The sequence below is a fragment of the Trichoderma harzianum genome, assembly GCF_003025095.1.
Source record: "Trichoderma harzianum CBS 226.95 unplaced genomic scaffold M431scaffold_8, whole genome shotgun sequence".
NCBI classification, from domain to species: domain Eukaryota; kingdom Fungi; phylum Ascomycota; class Sordariomycetes; order Hypocreales; family Hypocreaceae; genus Trichoderma; species Trichoderma harzianum.
The window spans coordinates 995749-1010316 of record NW_020209256.1 but is presented as its reverse complement, the minus strand read 5'-3'; the positions used below and the strand labels follow the sequence as shown (position 1 = coordinate 1010316).

At 54.0% G+C, this 14568-nt stretch overlaps 5 protein-coding genes across 5 annotated transcripts; 3 read left to right on the top strand and 2 right to left on the bottom strand.

Moving 5' to 3' along the window:
• Nucleotides 1–728: 728 nt before the first annotated feature.
• M431DRAFT_461220 (hypothetical protein) lies at nt 729–1696 on the top strand. Its single transcript, XM_024915356.1, has one exon. It carries the CDS (start codon nt 1064–1066, stop codon nt 1484–1486), a length of 423 nt encoding a protein of 140 aa, XP_024773039.1. The 5' UTR covers nt 729–1063; the 3' UTR covers nt 1487–1696.
• Nucleotides 1697–1907: 211 nt separating this feature from the next.
• On the bottom strand, nt 1908–3949 carry M431DRAFT_88700 (hypothetical protein; the record flags this gene model as incomplete). Its single annotated transcript, XM_024923940.1, has 3 exons — nt 1908–2376; nt 2502–3476; nt 3555–3949. The coding sequence occupies 3 exons, from the start codon at nt 3947–3949 to the stop codon at nt 1908–1910; spliced, it is 1839 nt and encodes a 612-aa protein (XP_024773038.1).
• A 1782-nt stretch (nt 3950–5731) lies between these two features.
• Nucleotides 5732–6362, bottom strand: M431DRAFT_461198 (hypothetical protein). The gene is made up of 2 exons (XM_024915355.1): nt 6291–6362; nt 5732–6231 (listed from the first exon to the last, which is right to left on the bottom strand). The coding sequence occupies exon 2, from the start codon at nt 6144–6146 to the stop codon at nt 5817–5819; it is 330 nt and encodes a 109-aa protein (XP_024773037.1). The 5' UTR covers nt 6147–6231; nt 6291–6362; the 3' UTR covers nt 5732–5816.
• Nucleotides 6363–8233: 1871 nt separating this feature from the next.
• Nucleotides 8234–9194, top strand: M431DRAFT_483510 (hypothetical protein; the record flags this gene model as incomplete). The annotated part of the gene is made up of 5 exons (XM_024916126.1): nt 8234–8251; nt 8473–8528; nt 8553–8692; nt 8806–9068; nt 9153–9194. The coding sequence occupies 5 exons, from the start codon at nt 8234–8236 to the stop codon at nt 9192–9194; spliced, it is 519 nt and encodes a 172-aa protein (XP_024773036.1).
• A 2413-nt stretch (nt 9195–11607) lies between these two features.
• M431DRAFT_460979 (hypothetical protein) lies at nt 11608–12572 on the top strand. The gene has a single exon (XM_024915354.1). The coding sequence runs from the start codon at nt 11814–11816 to the stop codon at nt 12363–12365; it is 552 nt and encodes a 183-aa protein (XP_024773035.1). The 5' UTR covers nt 11608–11813; the 3' UTR covers nt 12366–12572.
• Nucleotides 12573–14568: the final 1996 nt, after the last annotated feature.

Below are 14568 nucleotides of genomic sequence, written 5' to 3'. Positions count from 1 at the left end.
TTAGCCTCCACCCCTTTTCGGCATTTGTCTGCGTCCTCGTCTTCCCTCTTTCGCCGGCCGGATCCTCCTCCCAAACCCCGGTGCCTTTCCACCCCCTCCCTCCAATTCGCAGCCGGATCGTCTGGGGCCGAAAAGGTCCGTAAAAGCTATTGATGAAACCTCGTCATCCTTTGTCATACACGCCCATGGCATCAAGGCTGTACTGTAGCAAAAAGAAGAAAAAAGAAACCCATACACGGCGAGGCAAGGAATGAAACGTCTTTTTTGGCTGTTCACTCGCTCGCACATGTGTGGCACCACTTTCAGGCGGCTTCCCATGCCTACCAAGCCCGTCCCAGAGGGCAATCTGTATGTCAGCTGTTCCGGTCTGATCTTTGCCAATGGGCATCCCATGTCTCGTTCGCTGGGCTCCGTCACACGACGGCTGGCTGAGCATCTGCTGTCCCCCTCCACCTAGGCCGAGGAGGGTAGGGCTTGGGGCCAGCCCGTGCCATGTATCTGGGACCGGGGTCTCATGCCTCAGCCCAACCAGAGCCCGTTCATCGTCAGCCACTTGCGTACAGCCCAATCTAGTGTGAAATTTCGCTCGGGAGTGGTTTGCGACGGGCTCCCACGGCCATGGGCTGGCTTTGCTTAGTTCCTCTGCAGCTCTGCGGAAATCTGCGCGTCTACGGATTTCCTTTTTCCATTTGTTCCCAGGCGCCGGCCAACGTCGATTGCGTCAACATTCCTTCTCTCGCAACAGGTGAGTCGCCTTTTGTACTCGTAGTTGCAATTCGCTCCAGGGCCGGTAGGGCATATCGAGTCCCACAGCAAAAAAACGGCAATTGAGACGCAAACCCAGGCTCATCTAGACTTTCGGCAGAGGGGAGAATCAACGTCCGCCCCGAGCCCTGGTAAACGCGGGTTGCCTGGGAGCTCTTCCGAAGATTCAGCTAGCCTGCAATTGGACAGTAGTAGTGCTCCGTAATCGTAGCAGCAAAGAAGAGAGGCAGCCCTGCGATGAAGAGACGGGGAAAAAAGAGATCCTGAATCCTGTGTGAGGCCCGTCTTAGCGGCTGACATGGGGAGCTGCCTCTCTTCGCCAAATTCGGCGGCACAGGCGCAACAGAAGCATGCGCACGTCTTACTCGTCGTGGAATCAGCCGGGGGGAGGATGCTCTACCTGGGATTCTCTGCAAGCCCAGCTGCGTGCCGTGGTTTTGTCAGCCTGACCTGTTTTGCAAATGTCCAATGGCATCTTCGGCTCGACCTCCTCTCCTTCAGACCGTTGTTAGGCTGGCACCAATGCATCTTCGCCATATTACTTTCCAAGGGCACACAAAAACACCCTGCGAATTTTGGCATTCGTGTTTTGGAATCACCCTACCTCCATCGGTGGGCTGAGGCCATGTGCCCAAGAGTGGCGACATCGTATCCAGCCATCATCATGTACCCTGGCTTTATTTTACTTGCGAAATCACACATGGTTCCCTCCCAATGCTGAGCCAACATGTTTGAGAGCTCAATTTTTTTTTTCGTAGTTTTTCTTTTTCCCTGGTTTGACACCCAAGCGCCCAATTATATGAATCAACTGATTGTCGTAAAGTCGTTCGTTATCAAAGAAAGGAAACGGAAGAGAGAAAAAAAAAGGCCTCGGCCAACGCGAAAAATATTTATTTTGACTGTCAAATGCAAATGCAGAGCTCCACTATATCGCCTTCCGGAGCGGGTATTCCTTTTGTTTAACAAAATAATAACGGGGGAAAAAAATGTGAGGCTATGCCGTCTTCTCAAAGAAACGAGAAGAGCTTTTATGTATAAACAATTCGTTAAGTAAATCGTCATGAGAGCTGCTGCGCGCGGCCGATCCTTGCAGTGCTTCGAATGCAGCCGTCGAGAGCCAGATTTTTTTTTTTTTTTTTTCTTCACCTCGGCGAAGGGTCCTCCTCCATCAAACAGGCATTCTCCAACATGTTTGTCCACTTGCCGCTAGTGCCTGCGTGACTGTGCTTGAGATGCTGGCGGAAGTGGTCGGCCCTGTAGAACTTCTTGGACGAGTTGCACTCCCGGAACTTGTGCACCTCTTGAAGGTGTCGGATCCGCTCCTCCCAGTCCTGGTCAGTAGCGTGTCTTGCCTGGATACCACCGTTGAGTAAGCCGGCCCTCGCTCCAAGTCCCGATCGAGGGAACTCCTCCCCACAGTAACCACACGCATCGGCCTCGCCGGGATGCGTTGTCGATTCGTGAAACGCCCGATTGTAGCCCGACAGCGCGGAGCATGACCATGAATGACGGCGTACATGAAGAGAGTTCTGGTGTCGCTCGGCCTCATTCTTGTTCTTGAAGCGGTTGCCGCAGAAGCTGCACTCATACTGCTTTTCGGCTTCGTGAGCACTAAGGAGGTTGAGTCAGCGCGCTGGAATGATATAACAAGCAAGACAGCTTCTAAAAGGAAATCCGGCCCAAAAATAAATGGTGGGGCATAGAAAAAAAGAAAACTTAGCGCATTGTTTACGTACCTCAGCTCCTCGGCTGTCTCAAACTTCTTGGGCTTCTTGGGACAGCACTCGCACATGTAGAATCCTTGGAACTTGGTGCTGTTGGGCTTTTGCATATCAGGGAGCTTCCGTGGGCTGGCGCCAGACGCGGTTCGTGAATGCATAGGTGCTCTGCTGGCAACTGACGTCTTGGGGCTTGGGTTGAGGGATGCGGGCGTGTTGTATGGAGAGGTGCATGATGTGGGAGAGAGGGCCCCTGGTGAGACCCCACCGGGTGAGCGGTGGCCATATGAGCTAGCAGAAGGCGGGATAGAGATGGAAGACATGAAGAAGCCGGGTCGCGAAGAGGCGCTGCTCAGCATTGATGTCGCGGATTGAGGGCCCGATGACAGGCGAGGAGTAGGAGAACCGCGGGATGCACCTTGGCCAGACATCATGTGTAAGCCGAGGTCGTCCGATGCAGGGCTGGCGGCCCGGCGCTTCTGACCTGCGCCTGCGTATCCATCTTCAATGTGAAGTCTCTTGAGAGAGGATGTCTCGTCAATCTCCATATCGTCAACAAAGCTGCCCTGGGTGGAAGTGGCATCATCGCTGTTGTTCCGTCTTGACCTGCCTCGGGGTGAACGATCTGGTTCTGAGCTGTCATAGGGAGAGCGGTGGTCAATTGGGGATCGGTGGAAGGGCGTTGAGTTGGGGGAGACGGCGGAAAAGGTTGGTGAGTCTCGGGGTTGCGATTCAAAGGGTGCGCGGCTGTGGATGGGGAGTTGGATGGGTAGGTTGGGTAAGCTAGGAGCAAACCGGTCGTTCTGCAGTCCTCGTGAAAGATCGCTGATGGGACCGCTGAGAAGCGAACGGGGGGGCGATCTGTCCACCACCGTCCGGATAGGAGTCAGCATCTTCTTCGCGCTGTCGCCGTGAAGGTCGGCTGCTGATTGGTAGTGAAATTGGTTATGGTGAAGCCAGAAGGGTTCGTTGTTGGAGAGGGAATCGCGGGACCTGCCATATGCAACATGTTAGTTTTATTTTACTTTCTTTTGTTACTCTGCGAGGTTTGCGCAGGCAATCTGTTCCCACCTCTCTGTGGAAGCATAGCTCGCATAGCCCTCATCGCTAGTAATGCTTCCAGCCTCCCTTCTCTTGTATCCAGATCGATCATCCATATGACAGGGACTCATGCTGCCGTAGCCACTGGCAAAGGACGAGCGACTGGCAAAGGAAGAGCCACGAGAGTAGTCTCTCTTGTCCTTGAAGTCGTCCCGAAACTGGGTAGGTGCGTCGCCAAAGGGGAGGTTTCGTGGCGGAGGTAGAGGAGGAGGCACGTCGTCCCGCGTTTCGATACCAGGAATGGCCATTGCCGGACTTCTTGAGAAGGGAATGCCTTGGTCTCTGAATCGATTGGCTCCGTTTCCAGGCACGACGATGCTTGGGAGAGGAGCAGGGACCTCTCTATAGTGCGGAGGAAAGGCCATTGTTGTGATGTGAGGTGGGAGTTATAGGCTTTTGAAGTTCGGGAAGAGATGTCGAGAAGAGAAAGCAAAGGCCGAGGTGGGCCTTTGGAGTGGAATATGTGAGCAAAAGGTGTTTGCCGTTACACGCCCATTCGAGTCATGGAAACGAATTGTAGCTGACGGGAAGTCAATGCGCCAGTGAAATGGCAAATATACTGCTTCAGCTGCGGCAACGGGGTCCGTCGTACGTGTCGCGTCGGCGAAGCAGGGAAGAAATGCGTAAGTGGCAATGGATTCGGAATTTTTTTGCGTCTTCCAGGTCCAGCTCTATGGGCCGCAAAGATGCTCCGAGGCAGTGCGTGCCTGGGTGTGGTCTGGGGATGGTAGCTGAACAAAAACAGGAACAGACAAAGAGGCAAACGTGTAAAGGCGAATAGGATTGGAGAACGAGGATTGGAAGAATGATACACGAAGCCACTAGAGGCAAGTTGAGGGGACCAAAGACATGGGATGCCCTCGAATTATAACAAGTGGGAGGTTAGGACGACTTTTAATGTAGGGGCGAGAGGCGGGAGACCAAAAGAGAAATATCAAGCTTGGTCTCCGCTGCGCTCTCTGCTCGGCCCAGCCAGAGAGACAAGACAGTGAGCAGGGCGTGGGAGTAGGAAGACGAGAGCATGGTCATGGGGCGTGCAGATAGATAGGCGACCAGCATTGAGATGGCCTCCAACAAGTGCCAATCCTGTTAGTGCGCGGGTGGTCGTTTGGCTAGAGGAGAACCAGGGACGTGGTTGGACAAGGGGTGCCGTGCGTTGGAGGAGCCATGTTTGTTTCTTGTGTCCAAAAGTAGCCTATCTTTTTTCCTCGTCCTCTCTCGCCTCCCTATCTTGTTTCTTTCCCCAGTGCCGGGGTTGAGTCAACGAGGCCGATGGCAAGGCAAAGGCACACCGACAAGGCAACCAGCCGTCGATGCCACTCACGCTGTAGCTGCCGTTGACATGTTCCCTTTTGATACCAAGCAAAGGCCGCTGAAGGCGCGAGAAGCACCAGCCTTATTAGAGCAGAGCGGAGTAATCGAAGGGAGGGGGAGGGGCGTATCCATGCTTCCGTTCCCTTGAGGACTTTGCAAGCGTACCAGCAACAGGGGCCAAGAGACGATGCAGAAGTGCTAGTAGTAGAAGCAGAAGTAGAAGCCGAGCGAAGAGCGTTCCCAGAGGATCGGTTGACTTGAGAGGTGCGTTGGACTGCAAGCCCCTCCCCGGGTGTACATACAGGTACAAGCAAGACTCGAGAGCCAACGGTGCTCGGGTGCGGCTGCTCTAGCACCGTCGTACAAGCCAAGTAGCAGGACGGGATGCGCGTGGGCAGCCCTGTCTTAGTGCCTTATGGTCCTTTGGCCTGGGGAGGAGGGGTGTGTCCATGGCTGGGCTGTAGGGCCAGCACTGACGCTGTCTGGAGATGAGTGAGAGCGAGGACGACACCCCAGTGGCCAGGAGGGGGCGTGGATGATGCAGGCAGGGACCGGTAGGGTTAAGCACGGTGGTGTGCATGTATGTAGGGCCATTGATCCCACCAGTGGAGCGCCTCTTTCTTAGGCTGGGCTGTCTGTCCCAGGGCTGGACGAGGGACAAGGGGATGAGGGGGCGTCTGGCTTCGGTGAGGCGTGGCTGCTGTCCAGTCCAAGTCGGCGCTAAGCAATTAAGGTAGCCAGGCAACATCCATCTCAGGTTGTGGTGAGCAGCGCGGTCCTGTTGCTGGGAATGAGTGCTGCTTGGAGAACTGACTGATGATGCCGGACGCTGGACATGGCGGCCTGTTCCATCTCCATCTTGTCCCTCTGGCGCTCCACTCGTCTTCCATCCCTACTGTATTATGCTCGTACTTGCATTCACTCTCCCCAGTCTCTCCTATCCCTTTCAGTAATGGCTGCCATTACTGCTCCATGAATGCAGAATCCGGGCCCCTGGCGATAGAAACGGCAAAAAAGGGAAAGCAACAAGACCGGGGTCGTTCGACCTGCGGTATACGAAGTCTGTTCCAGCACGTCGTAGCTATGTTTCCGTATTGTATGGCAGCACTTCCAGAGCCGAGCCGCAGGAGACGATATTCCTCCGACTAGCAGGACAAGAGAGAAGTAGCCAGCTCCATCCAAGGAGAGGGGAGGGGTGTAGGGCTCTGCTATGGCAGCCCTGCGCTCAGGTGGTGGCAACGGCGCCATGCGGATGCCTCGCGCTTCCTTGTTGTATAATGACCATGCCTCTGGTCAAGGCCGTGAGATCAAGTTTCGCAGTCATAACATTGACCTAAGTTTGGCGCCTTAGCACTGGACGGACTGCCAAGACAACGGTCTGATGAGAAATACCAGTGGATGATGTTTCAGGCGTGTCCTTGGAGAAGCATTCGTAATTAGTCGTCCTGACCAGGCCAGCATCGTGGCCAGCTCTTACGTTAGCGATGGGATGGCCTCGGCGAACCAGGCAGTCTGCTGATTTGTGGAAGATGGTTCGCTATGCTCGAGGCTCAGCTCAGCTCATCCTAATGGCTGGAGATTTGGAATCGCCGTTGGAGCGCAAGAGAGACAGGGTTCGGCTTGTTGAAGACGCCGCATGACAGCGGTTTACTGTACGGATATCTGTTGGTACGAGATGCTCGTTACCAGTCACCAGCTCCCAGATTGCGGCCCCGGTACTGGGTACCGCGGGCTAGTGGGCGGTCTAGTGCTGTTGTCTCAGGCAATCTTGGTCAAGTCCAAGTACTAGCTACCTAGATTGGGCGAATCCCACTGTCGGCACCAACGACGAGATGGTACCACAACTCCGGTAAGTTGGGTGGGAAAGAGCGGCCACAGCCAAATAATACCGCTCAACACCGCCTTTTATTCAAAAGTACCACCAACCAGTCAATCAGCCCAGCCTCACCAACGTCCAGTAAACGTCACCAGCATTTCTTCGTCTTTCATCACAATCCTGCCCAACCAGAAAATGCCTTGGGTTGAATCAGGTCTCGGGTAGCTCATACTCACACGCAGCGTCTCCGGCATGTCGGCTCTGGGCTAGTGCGTGCTGCTGCGTCAGAATCGCTGCTAACCCCCAACTTCGCCTTTGCATCACCAACAAGTCGCTTCAGCCTCTCAGACCCGACTGCAATCTCCGTGGACAGATGACCAAGGTTCTTGGATTGTGGCTTGCAAGACGTGTCAAGATTCCGCGGTATGTCACCTAATACTGCCTCGCAGCATGGGGTTTCAACCTGTCAACGCCGCTTAACTTCAGCTGGGCGGAGCCATGAGGCCTAACTAATTGTGCCTGCAACAGGATTCACGCAATAATTCCGCGTCCTCCATGGACTCTGCGCCCTACCGGTCCGCCCACGCACGAGCTTCTGCTCCTGGGAGGGCTGAATCGCCCTAAGACTAGCTCAGAGCTCAGCTCGCCGTGCTGACTTAGCATAGTATGCCGTTCCCATGCAACGAGTCACAAGCGGCGCTCCGTGCTTCCGCACAGAGGCCAGCAGTTCCCTGGAGAAATTTTTAGCTCTTGTGCTCCGGTACGTGCCCCAGCAAGCCACTAGGCCCATCCAAGGACATTTGGCTGATCAGCTTGTGGATTTCGGCCGCCCTTTCACGTCGCCGGAGCCGACCCACGAACAGCAAGTTTTACTGCGAAAGACGACGACGGGAGACTCCTTGCTTAGCTCGATCAGCCTTGACATCGCCCAACTCGAGGTTTCTTGAGCCATGACACCGCCTAAACCCCCCGTACGCCCCCCTCTTTTGCAAGGACCCAGCTGCGCGGACTACGAGTACATGGACTTGGAGTTTGCTCAAGATGAGATTTGATATGCAACTAGCTATGGATACTGCCCCGCAATCCGAGTAATATGTATTGCGAGGCAAGCCGTCACTGGTGCAAAGAGATCTGGATGTGGGCATCAGTGCCACCTGTAAACCCGTGTCGTCAGCGCCTTTCTCAGCCCCAAGCCAGGAGACGGGAACTGTTGAGGCTGCAAACCACAATCAACTCCCTACGCTGGTTCGGCTTCGACTGTCCTCGCCGTGAAACAGGTAATTAACGCGAGGCCTGGCTAGCATGTGCCAGCGGAGATGTGCTCTTGGCGTCGTGCCGGTACGGGAGTGACAGGTTTTGTCACGTGATGACAATGGCGAAATCGCCTTTTCTGGCCATTTCATGAGACAGATTTCGGCAAAGCTGCAGAGTCTCATCAATTCTGCTCTCCTGGGTTGAACCATCCAGGCCTCAAGGTTCTAAACGAACGCTTGTGCAATCCCTTTTCTACCAGTAAACGATGGCCTCTTCAGGTAAGGTGTGTCGGTCTTTCAGAGCAGGGCGTTTTTCGGAGCCAGACCACATTTCCGTGTCAGTACTGTATGGACCGCACCAAGTCGACAACCACGATTGTCTCAGCAAGGGTAATTCAAGATGCTGACCGGGAAGTTTGAGCACCCACTAGTTCACACTCACAAGAGGCACTAACCCTTTCAGCTTTTGCGGTACATGATGTCGGCAATTGATACCATTCCGCAGGCCTTCCGCAAGGCGGCACAGCTTCTTGACCAAAGGGCGCCGCAGGGCGGAATAGAGTGAAGAGCAACTGACTCCCACAGCCAATCGTCCACAGCAAGGCTACAAGATCTGCGCGAGGCGAACAGACAAACAGCAAATACGGTTATTCATACGTCTTACGCCATGGATGAGATGGGTCGCCAACGCGCATGCGCTTTGGGTCGCCCCTCGACCTATCAATGTACCAATACTAGTACATAGTTAGCTGATGCTGGTGATTTCCGGGCATCCTGGGTTTATTAGCATAACATTGCCTTACGACACGACACAAATGGTAGGCTATTCGGCTCTCAGCCTTATGGAGAACGAGCAGGGCTATGCTCCAAATTCCGCGTTTAACCACCATCGCTTTTAATCGCCATATTCGTCAACAAAAGGGTAAAAGGTGGGCCGAGCTTGGTCAAGCACGCCGCTTCCCCGCCAAAAGAAGGCTTGACAAGCAGCGGGTGTATTTTCTACATTTGGCATCCAAGCCAGGTGTCGTGGCTCCTGAAAGCGAAATGAAGTCACCGTCCATGACTCTCTCGGCCGGCATGAAAGAAGAAGGAAGAGGAGGGGTGTGTCAGGGCGTAACCCATTGAAGCCCGTCTTTGGAGTCGTCAAAACACAAGCTACGCCCTGCATCTATTTCTTTTCTCCAGCTACCATCCCTCGCCGCTAGCAAGATCAGCCTAGCGGCCTGAATTATCGGCCGGCGCATCGCTCCATCGTTGCGCATGAGTCGGGGCAGCGACATTGAGAAAAAAAAAAGGAAAAAGGGGGAAACGGATTGTTCCGTTTCTTGTACTCGTAATTGCACAACGCAGCTTGGCCTCTCTACCGCGGCCGCGGCCCACTCAGCTGCGCCTTGTGAATGGTATGAAGCTTCGAGAGGCGGATTCAATCGCAACGCACACCCTGGCATCCCAAGCTAGCCACAGCAGTTTGCACCCTGTGGTTGGACAGAAAATGGTGCGGTGCCGATACAGCAGCTAAGCCTCAAGAGGCGCATCTACCGGTTATCCTGTGCGCATTGCGAGCTGCATCACCTTATTGTCGTCAGATCCGGTTGTGCTCTGGGTTTACGTCCGTCCGATATCACATTTACGGGCATTATTGATGAAAGAGTCGCTGCAGCTAATGCCAAAAACCAAGGGGCAAATCCCAAGGATGCCCACAACCAGTCCAAAGCATTGAATGAGCCTCGGCATCTGGGGACTATCTCTGCCGCCACCAAGAACACGGTCAAGTAAACGACTCGGGATCGATATTACGGTACGGAGCACATCTTACAGTCGTGCCAATCCCCCACCTATTTTTACGACATACTGGAGGCCCTGTGCGGATGTGAAATGGTCCATGTTCTACTCTGTATAACACGCTGTGGAAACACTTTTCCAAAGCGGCGTGTTATACAAGTTGGTCGACCGAGGTTTCCGGCTAGTGCCCTACTCTAGCTCATATCATCAATCTATCTAGAAAGTCTCCGAGCACAAATGAGTTTACTCAACACAAGCGCTTATAAAACACGAGCGGAAACGAGACCCTCTTTACTGTGATTCTAGCCGGATCTTCCAGAAGCCTGCAGTCCAGTTGGGCCTTGGCGGAGATTGAACGATTAGCGTGGATGTCACAAGGCTAGCCGGCACCGATAGAGGGGTGGTCCGCAAGGCTGAAGCATAAACTCCAATTAGCAAGGATTCGCAAGAGAACCAGGTGGCCTGGCGCCAATTACAATGCCCATCGCAGCGATTTACCGCCCATCTCCCAACATTTTACGTCTTCGGACGAAGGGAGACGGGAGATTTTCCTTGCAGTGGAAGCATGTGGAGAGGGCTTGAGTCAGGACTCGTCGAGCAAAGGCGATGCATCATATTATTTGCGAGGGCAGCCTGGAAGGGTGGACTCGACAGCAAAATCTCATTCAACTGGCCAAACGTCCGGACGAACCGGAGCATCGGGCGATTATGCAGCATACCGTCATTAAGGAACGACGATGCCCCAAGGGAGCGGCTAGGTTCTCTTACAACCCTTGGAGCCTCCCTCAGAATGTGGCGCGAACCATCATCTGCGCTTCTCCACTATGAGAAACGTACATGCGCCTCCTGTGTCACAGCTTTGTTCGTAGGGCTGTAAGTCTGCCAAGGGGCGTGGCACGTGTTATCGTCACAATGGTGGTTGAAAAGAAAATTAAAAATAAGGATCAGCAACAATGAGTCGGTGTTGGCTAATGCCATTGCTGTATGCGCCTACGAATGTGACAAAACGCCTCCTCTTGCATTCACGCCTGGTCAGTGCCTTGCTGATGGGGTCCAGCAACGCCCGCAAGATAATCATGATGGCGGGCTAAGGGCTTTTGAGAGGCACGGCGTGTCTTACACAAGGAAGCCGAAGATGTGAGCGCAACGACGTATACAAGAGAAATCTCATGAGGGTTTGAGAGGTCGCCGACCAGGATGTCTTCGAGGTCCCCGTAGCCCGGGTCCACAAGACTCAGGAACCAAATTACTCTCCAAACGGAGCCGAAGGGGGAAAACCGGGGCAGCTTGACGCAGAGCTCCAGTTTATATGTCAACGGCTGCTTCTTATTCGCACGCTCGTATGCATGTACGGACCGAACTTGGTAAAAGAGGGTCCCGAGCTCCGACGACCGATTTGCAAGCCGTCGCCACGGATGCACGCCGTGTCAACTGCCGGCGCCGCCAGCCCTTTTTTCATCCGGAAACACCTGGGATTTGGTACCAAGAACCAAGATGGCGGTTGAAGGTGCAGATTGTTGCCAGAAGCTGCGGAGTACATGAATGTTACGTAGGTCTGCATTTGCCTCGGGGCTTGCAGATATGCCACGCGCTACGAACCGCACACAAGGCTCCTCTCCCGTCGAGAGCGAGCAGCCGATGGCGGTGTTAGTGATGAGGTCAGCAGGAAAACCTCTTCACAGCCGCATCACCACCGTCCTCGGGCTTAAGAATGGCACCTGGGAGCGCTCTTTCTCCTTACACGCGGGCGAGGTGGCATGTACGAGTAATAGCAAGCTGCTAATTATACACGACATACACGGCACGAAAGATCTACGGATGGGACCCGCGTTTCAAGTGGAAACGATAACCAAACGCACGCCCAGGTTAGGAAGGACATGACGGAAAACAACGACAGTGGAAGAAGATGACAACATGGCCCGGTTATCTTGCAAATTTCGATAGATGGTCTAGGCGGCATCTGGTCTAGCAGAGAACGCTAGAAGCATTCTAGACGGCGGTCTGACGATTCGCCTGAGAACTAGACTACTACGGGGTTCCCCACAAATCGCTCGCGCCGCGAAAATGCTGCCCAAAGGAGAAGGGGTCAATGTTCTTCTTGGTCCCGTCACTAGGGCTTCAGGTGGGTGTCAGAAGGGAAGGCAAGGGGGATGCCTCTTGGTTGAAGCGGTCCGGAATAAGCGGGGTGGGACGGAGAGTGCATCTTCAAGCGTGCCTCTTCTCCGATCGCTTAATATTGGGTTGGTTAGAGATATATGCGGAATATACCACGGCCTAGGCGCGGACGTTGGCGCAAATCACCTAGGCGAGATGCAACGCCGGGCTGTGTCTTTTTACCTTGGTCCGAGTATACGGAGTACGGAGTGTGCAATGCAGAGAATCGGAATCCTAGCGCTAGATCGCCTGCTCTATCCCTTCCGATGCAAGATGAACCCCCCTGAAGATCCTGTGAGTCGGCCACGGGCTGGTCTATGTCGGTCCTACTGCGGGCGGGCCAAGTGTCGAGACACAGCGAGGCACGCAACACAGCGTTTGGAGAGTCAGGTCAGCTATGATTGCACATTCTGTCCATCATACCATGATCGTACCACTAGGAAAACCACAAGTGCGCATTGAGGATATGCCTTTGCCAGCAGAAAACGCGTTCAGCCGCGGGCGCAGGGATGACCATTTCGCTAAATGTCACTTGTCAGATTGCCATGTATCTTACGAATGATAGGCATCTACGGAGTGCTAGCAGCAGCCTTGGCTCCATGTCCGCTCTCTGCAACAGGTTTTCTGGATTGCTTTCACACGCACTTTGCATCAATATTTTGTCGATCTCGAGCTTACTAAAGGAAATCTAATTGCCATGTGCCCGCGCGGGAGATTGTCCTATTCTGGGAAATTTCTTTGCGGGGATTCGATTCTGCACGCTCAGAAGCGTGGCTTGGTTCTTACGTGGCAGACTAATGGGTTTCAAGGAAGTGGCCGCCCGGCGTCTCAAAGCAATTACCATCATCCCGAGATGGGTGCCATGGCTTCAGCGGGATGAGGTATCATGATGACATGTCGGTTCGGATTTGCCACGACGAAGCCTGGAGCTTGACTCGCATCAATCGAAGAACTGAGACACAGCTGTCCGATAGCCTACTTTGCCTACGTACGCCTGGGCTATTGCATAAGCAGGCAGCGAGTGGCGTGTGGGGACCTGAGCCAAAACCAGCAAGAGTTGCATTCCAGAAAGGGAATAACTTGGCGGACTATCCCAGAGGTGCCGTCCTCGCGCTGATTAGCAAAAGCCGAGCTGAGGTTGATGGTTGAATCTTTAGATTTAACGCAAAATATTGGCCGACTATGCGCGCGCACTACGGAATAACATGTATAAGGCGTTAAACTATCAGCAAATGGAAAGGGGTGGGCGAGAAGGGGGTGAGTAAGACAGGCGGGAAACAAGAAGAGACAAGAGACCAAGAGTTCAGCTGGGCGTTTTGGAAGGATGAGTCTGGCGCAGGAGATGCTGGTCATGTGGTGGCCTGTGCTGCCCATTTGATTGATTGTCTGTCTCTGCCTCGCTCTCTCTCTCTTTCTCCTCCCTTGGTTTGCCTGTTTGATCCCACCCAAACGATAGTTCAGCTGGCCTAGGCACTAATCACACCACAGGCACGAGGCACTGAGCCGAAATGGTCGGACAGGAGAGATGAAGGAGAAAGCCTCGGGACCGAGATGAGGATGGAGCTTGCTGATAGGTCACTCGCCGCAGCTCCCTAACCTCAGCCCCTCCAACCACAGCCCAGTCGGATGGAGGGGCAACATCTGCGTTTATACGATATGAGGTTTAGCCCGTCGTCTCACCCAATTGAGTTAAAGCAGCCCTGCTGTAGGGCTTTGCAGGAGGCTTTGGGTCTCATGCCCCTCTGAGAACGTACGGCTGGTCCTTGTACTAGGCAGTATCTGTCACCATTCTAACTCGACTTGGTACAAGCAAGTACTTGGTATTCCTTCTTCCTCCAAGTGGACCTTGGGGTGTGAGGGGACAGCATCACAGGCCCGAGTGACTGGCTAAGAGTGACACGGAAGGGGAGTCCATTCCCAGCGCTAAAACGGCCGGGTCCCAAGCAATTGTCCTTTTCCGTCTCTGTTTTGTCTCGGCTTCCTCTGGCTCCTGGGATGTGGGCGTGTGTCTGTAGGGCCAGCAGTCACAGGGCTGAAAAAGCGGTCCTGTAGCATGAAGCTGAAGAGTGACCGCCTTAGCACTCGCAATAACTTGACCGTTTACAGCCGGATTTGTCTACATACGCCTCGAACGTCTCTCTTTCTGTTTCTGACTGAATTGCCGACCTCCAACGTTGCGGTAAGGGGATGGGCGTCTCTTACAGCCGTGAGATCGAAGGGGGGGAAGGGTGCAGTATTTGTACTAGCATGCCCTCTCGAATCCAAGAAGGCAACTAACGGCGGGCTTGGGATCTATTCGAGGTCAGAAGCCAACATCTGGCCAGGGGCATGGGATTAGTGTGCTAGGTTGTGCCAGGTTGTGCTGTGTCGCTGTTGCATAACTGCTGCCTACTCCGGCTTTGTTCCAACATGGGTCACGATACACGCCCTTTTGGCGCGGTCTCTGCTCGGCCGAGGAGCGGCCGCGATGCCTCAATGTTCGGCCGATACACGTCCACAGCCACCTACCTGGTAGCCAACCCATGCACAACCCTTTCAGGGGAGATTGCTTCGTAGGTAAACTGATGCTTGCACTGCGAGTACCAATACTAGCCCTTTCCATGGAGGGGGATGTCCAACGGCATTCTTCTGGTGGTATTATCCCCCCAGGCCAATCAGAAATTAA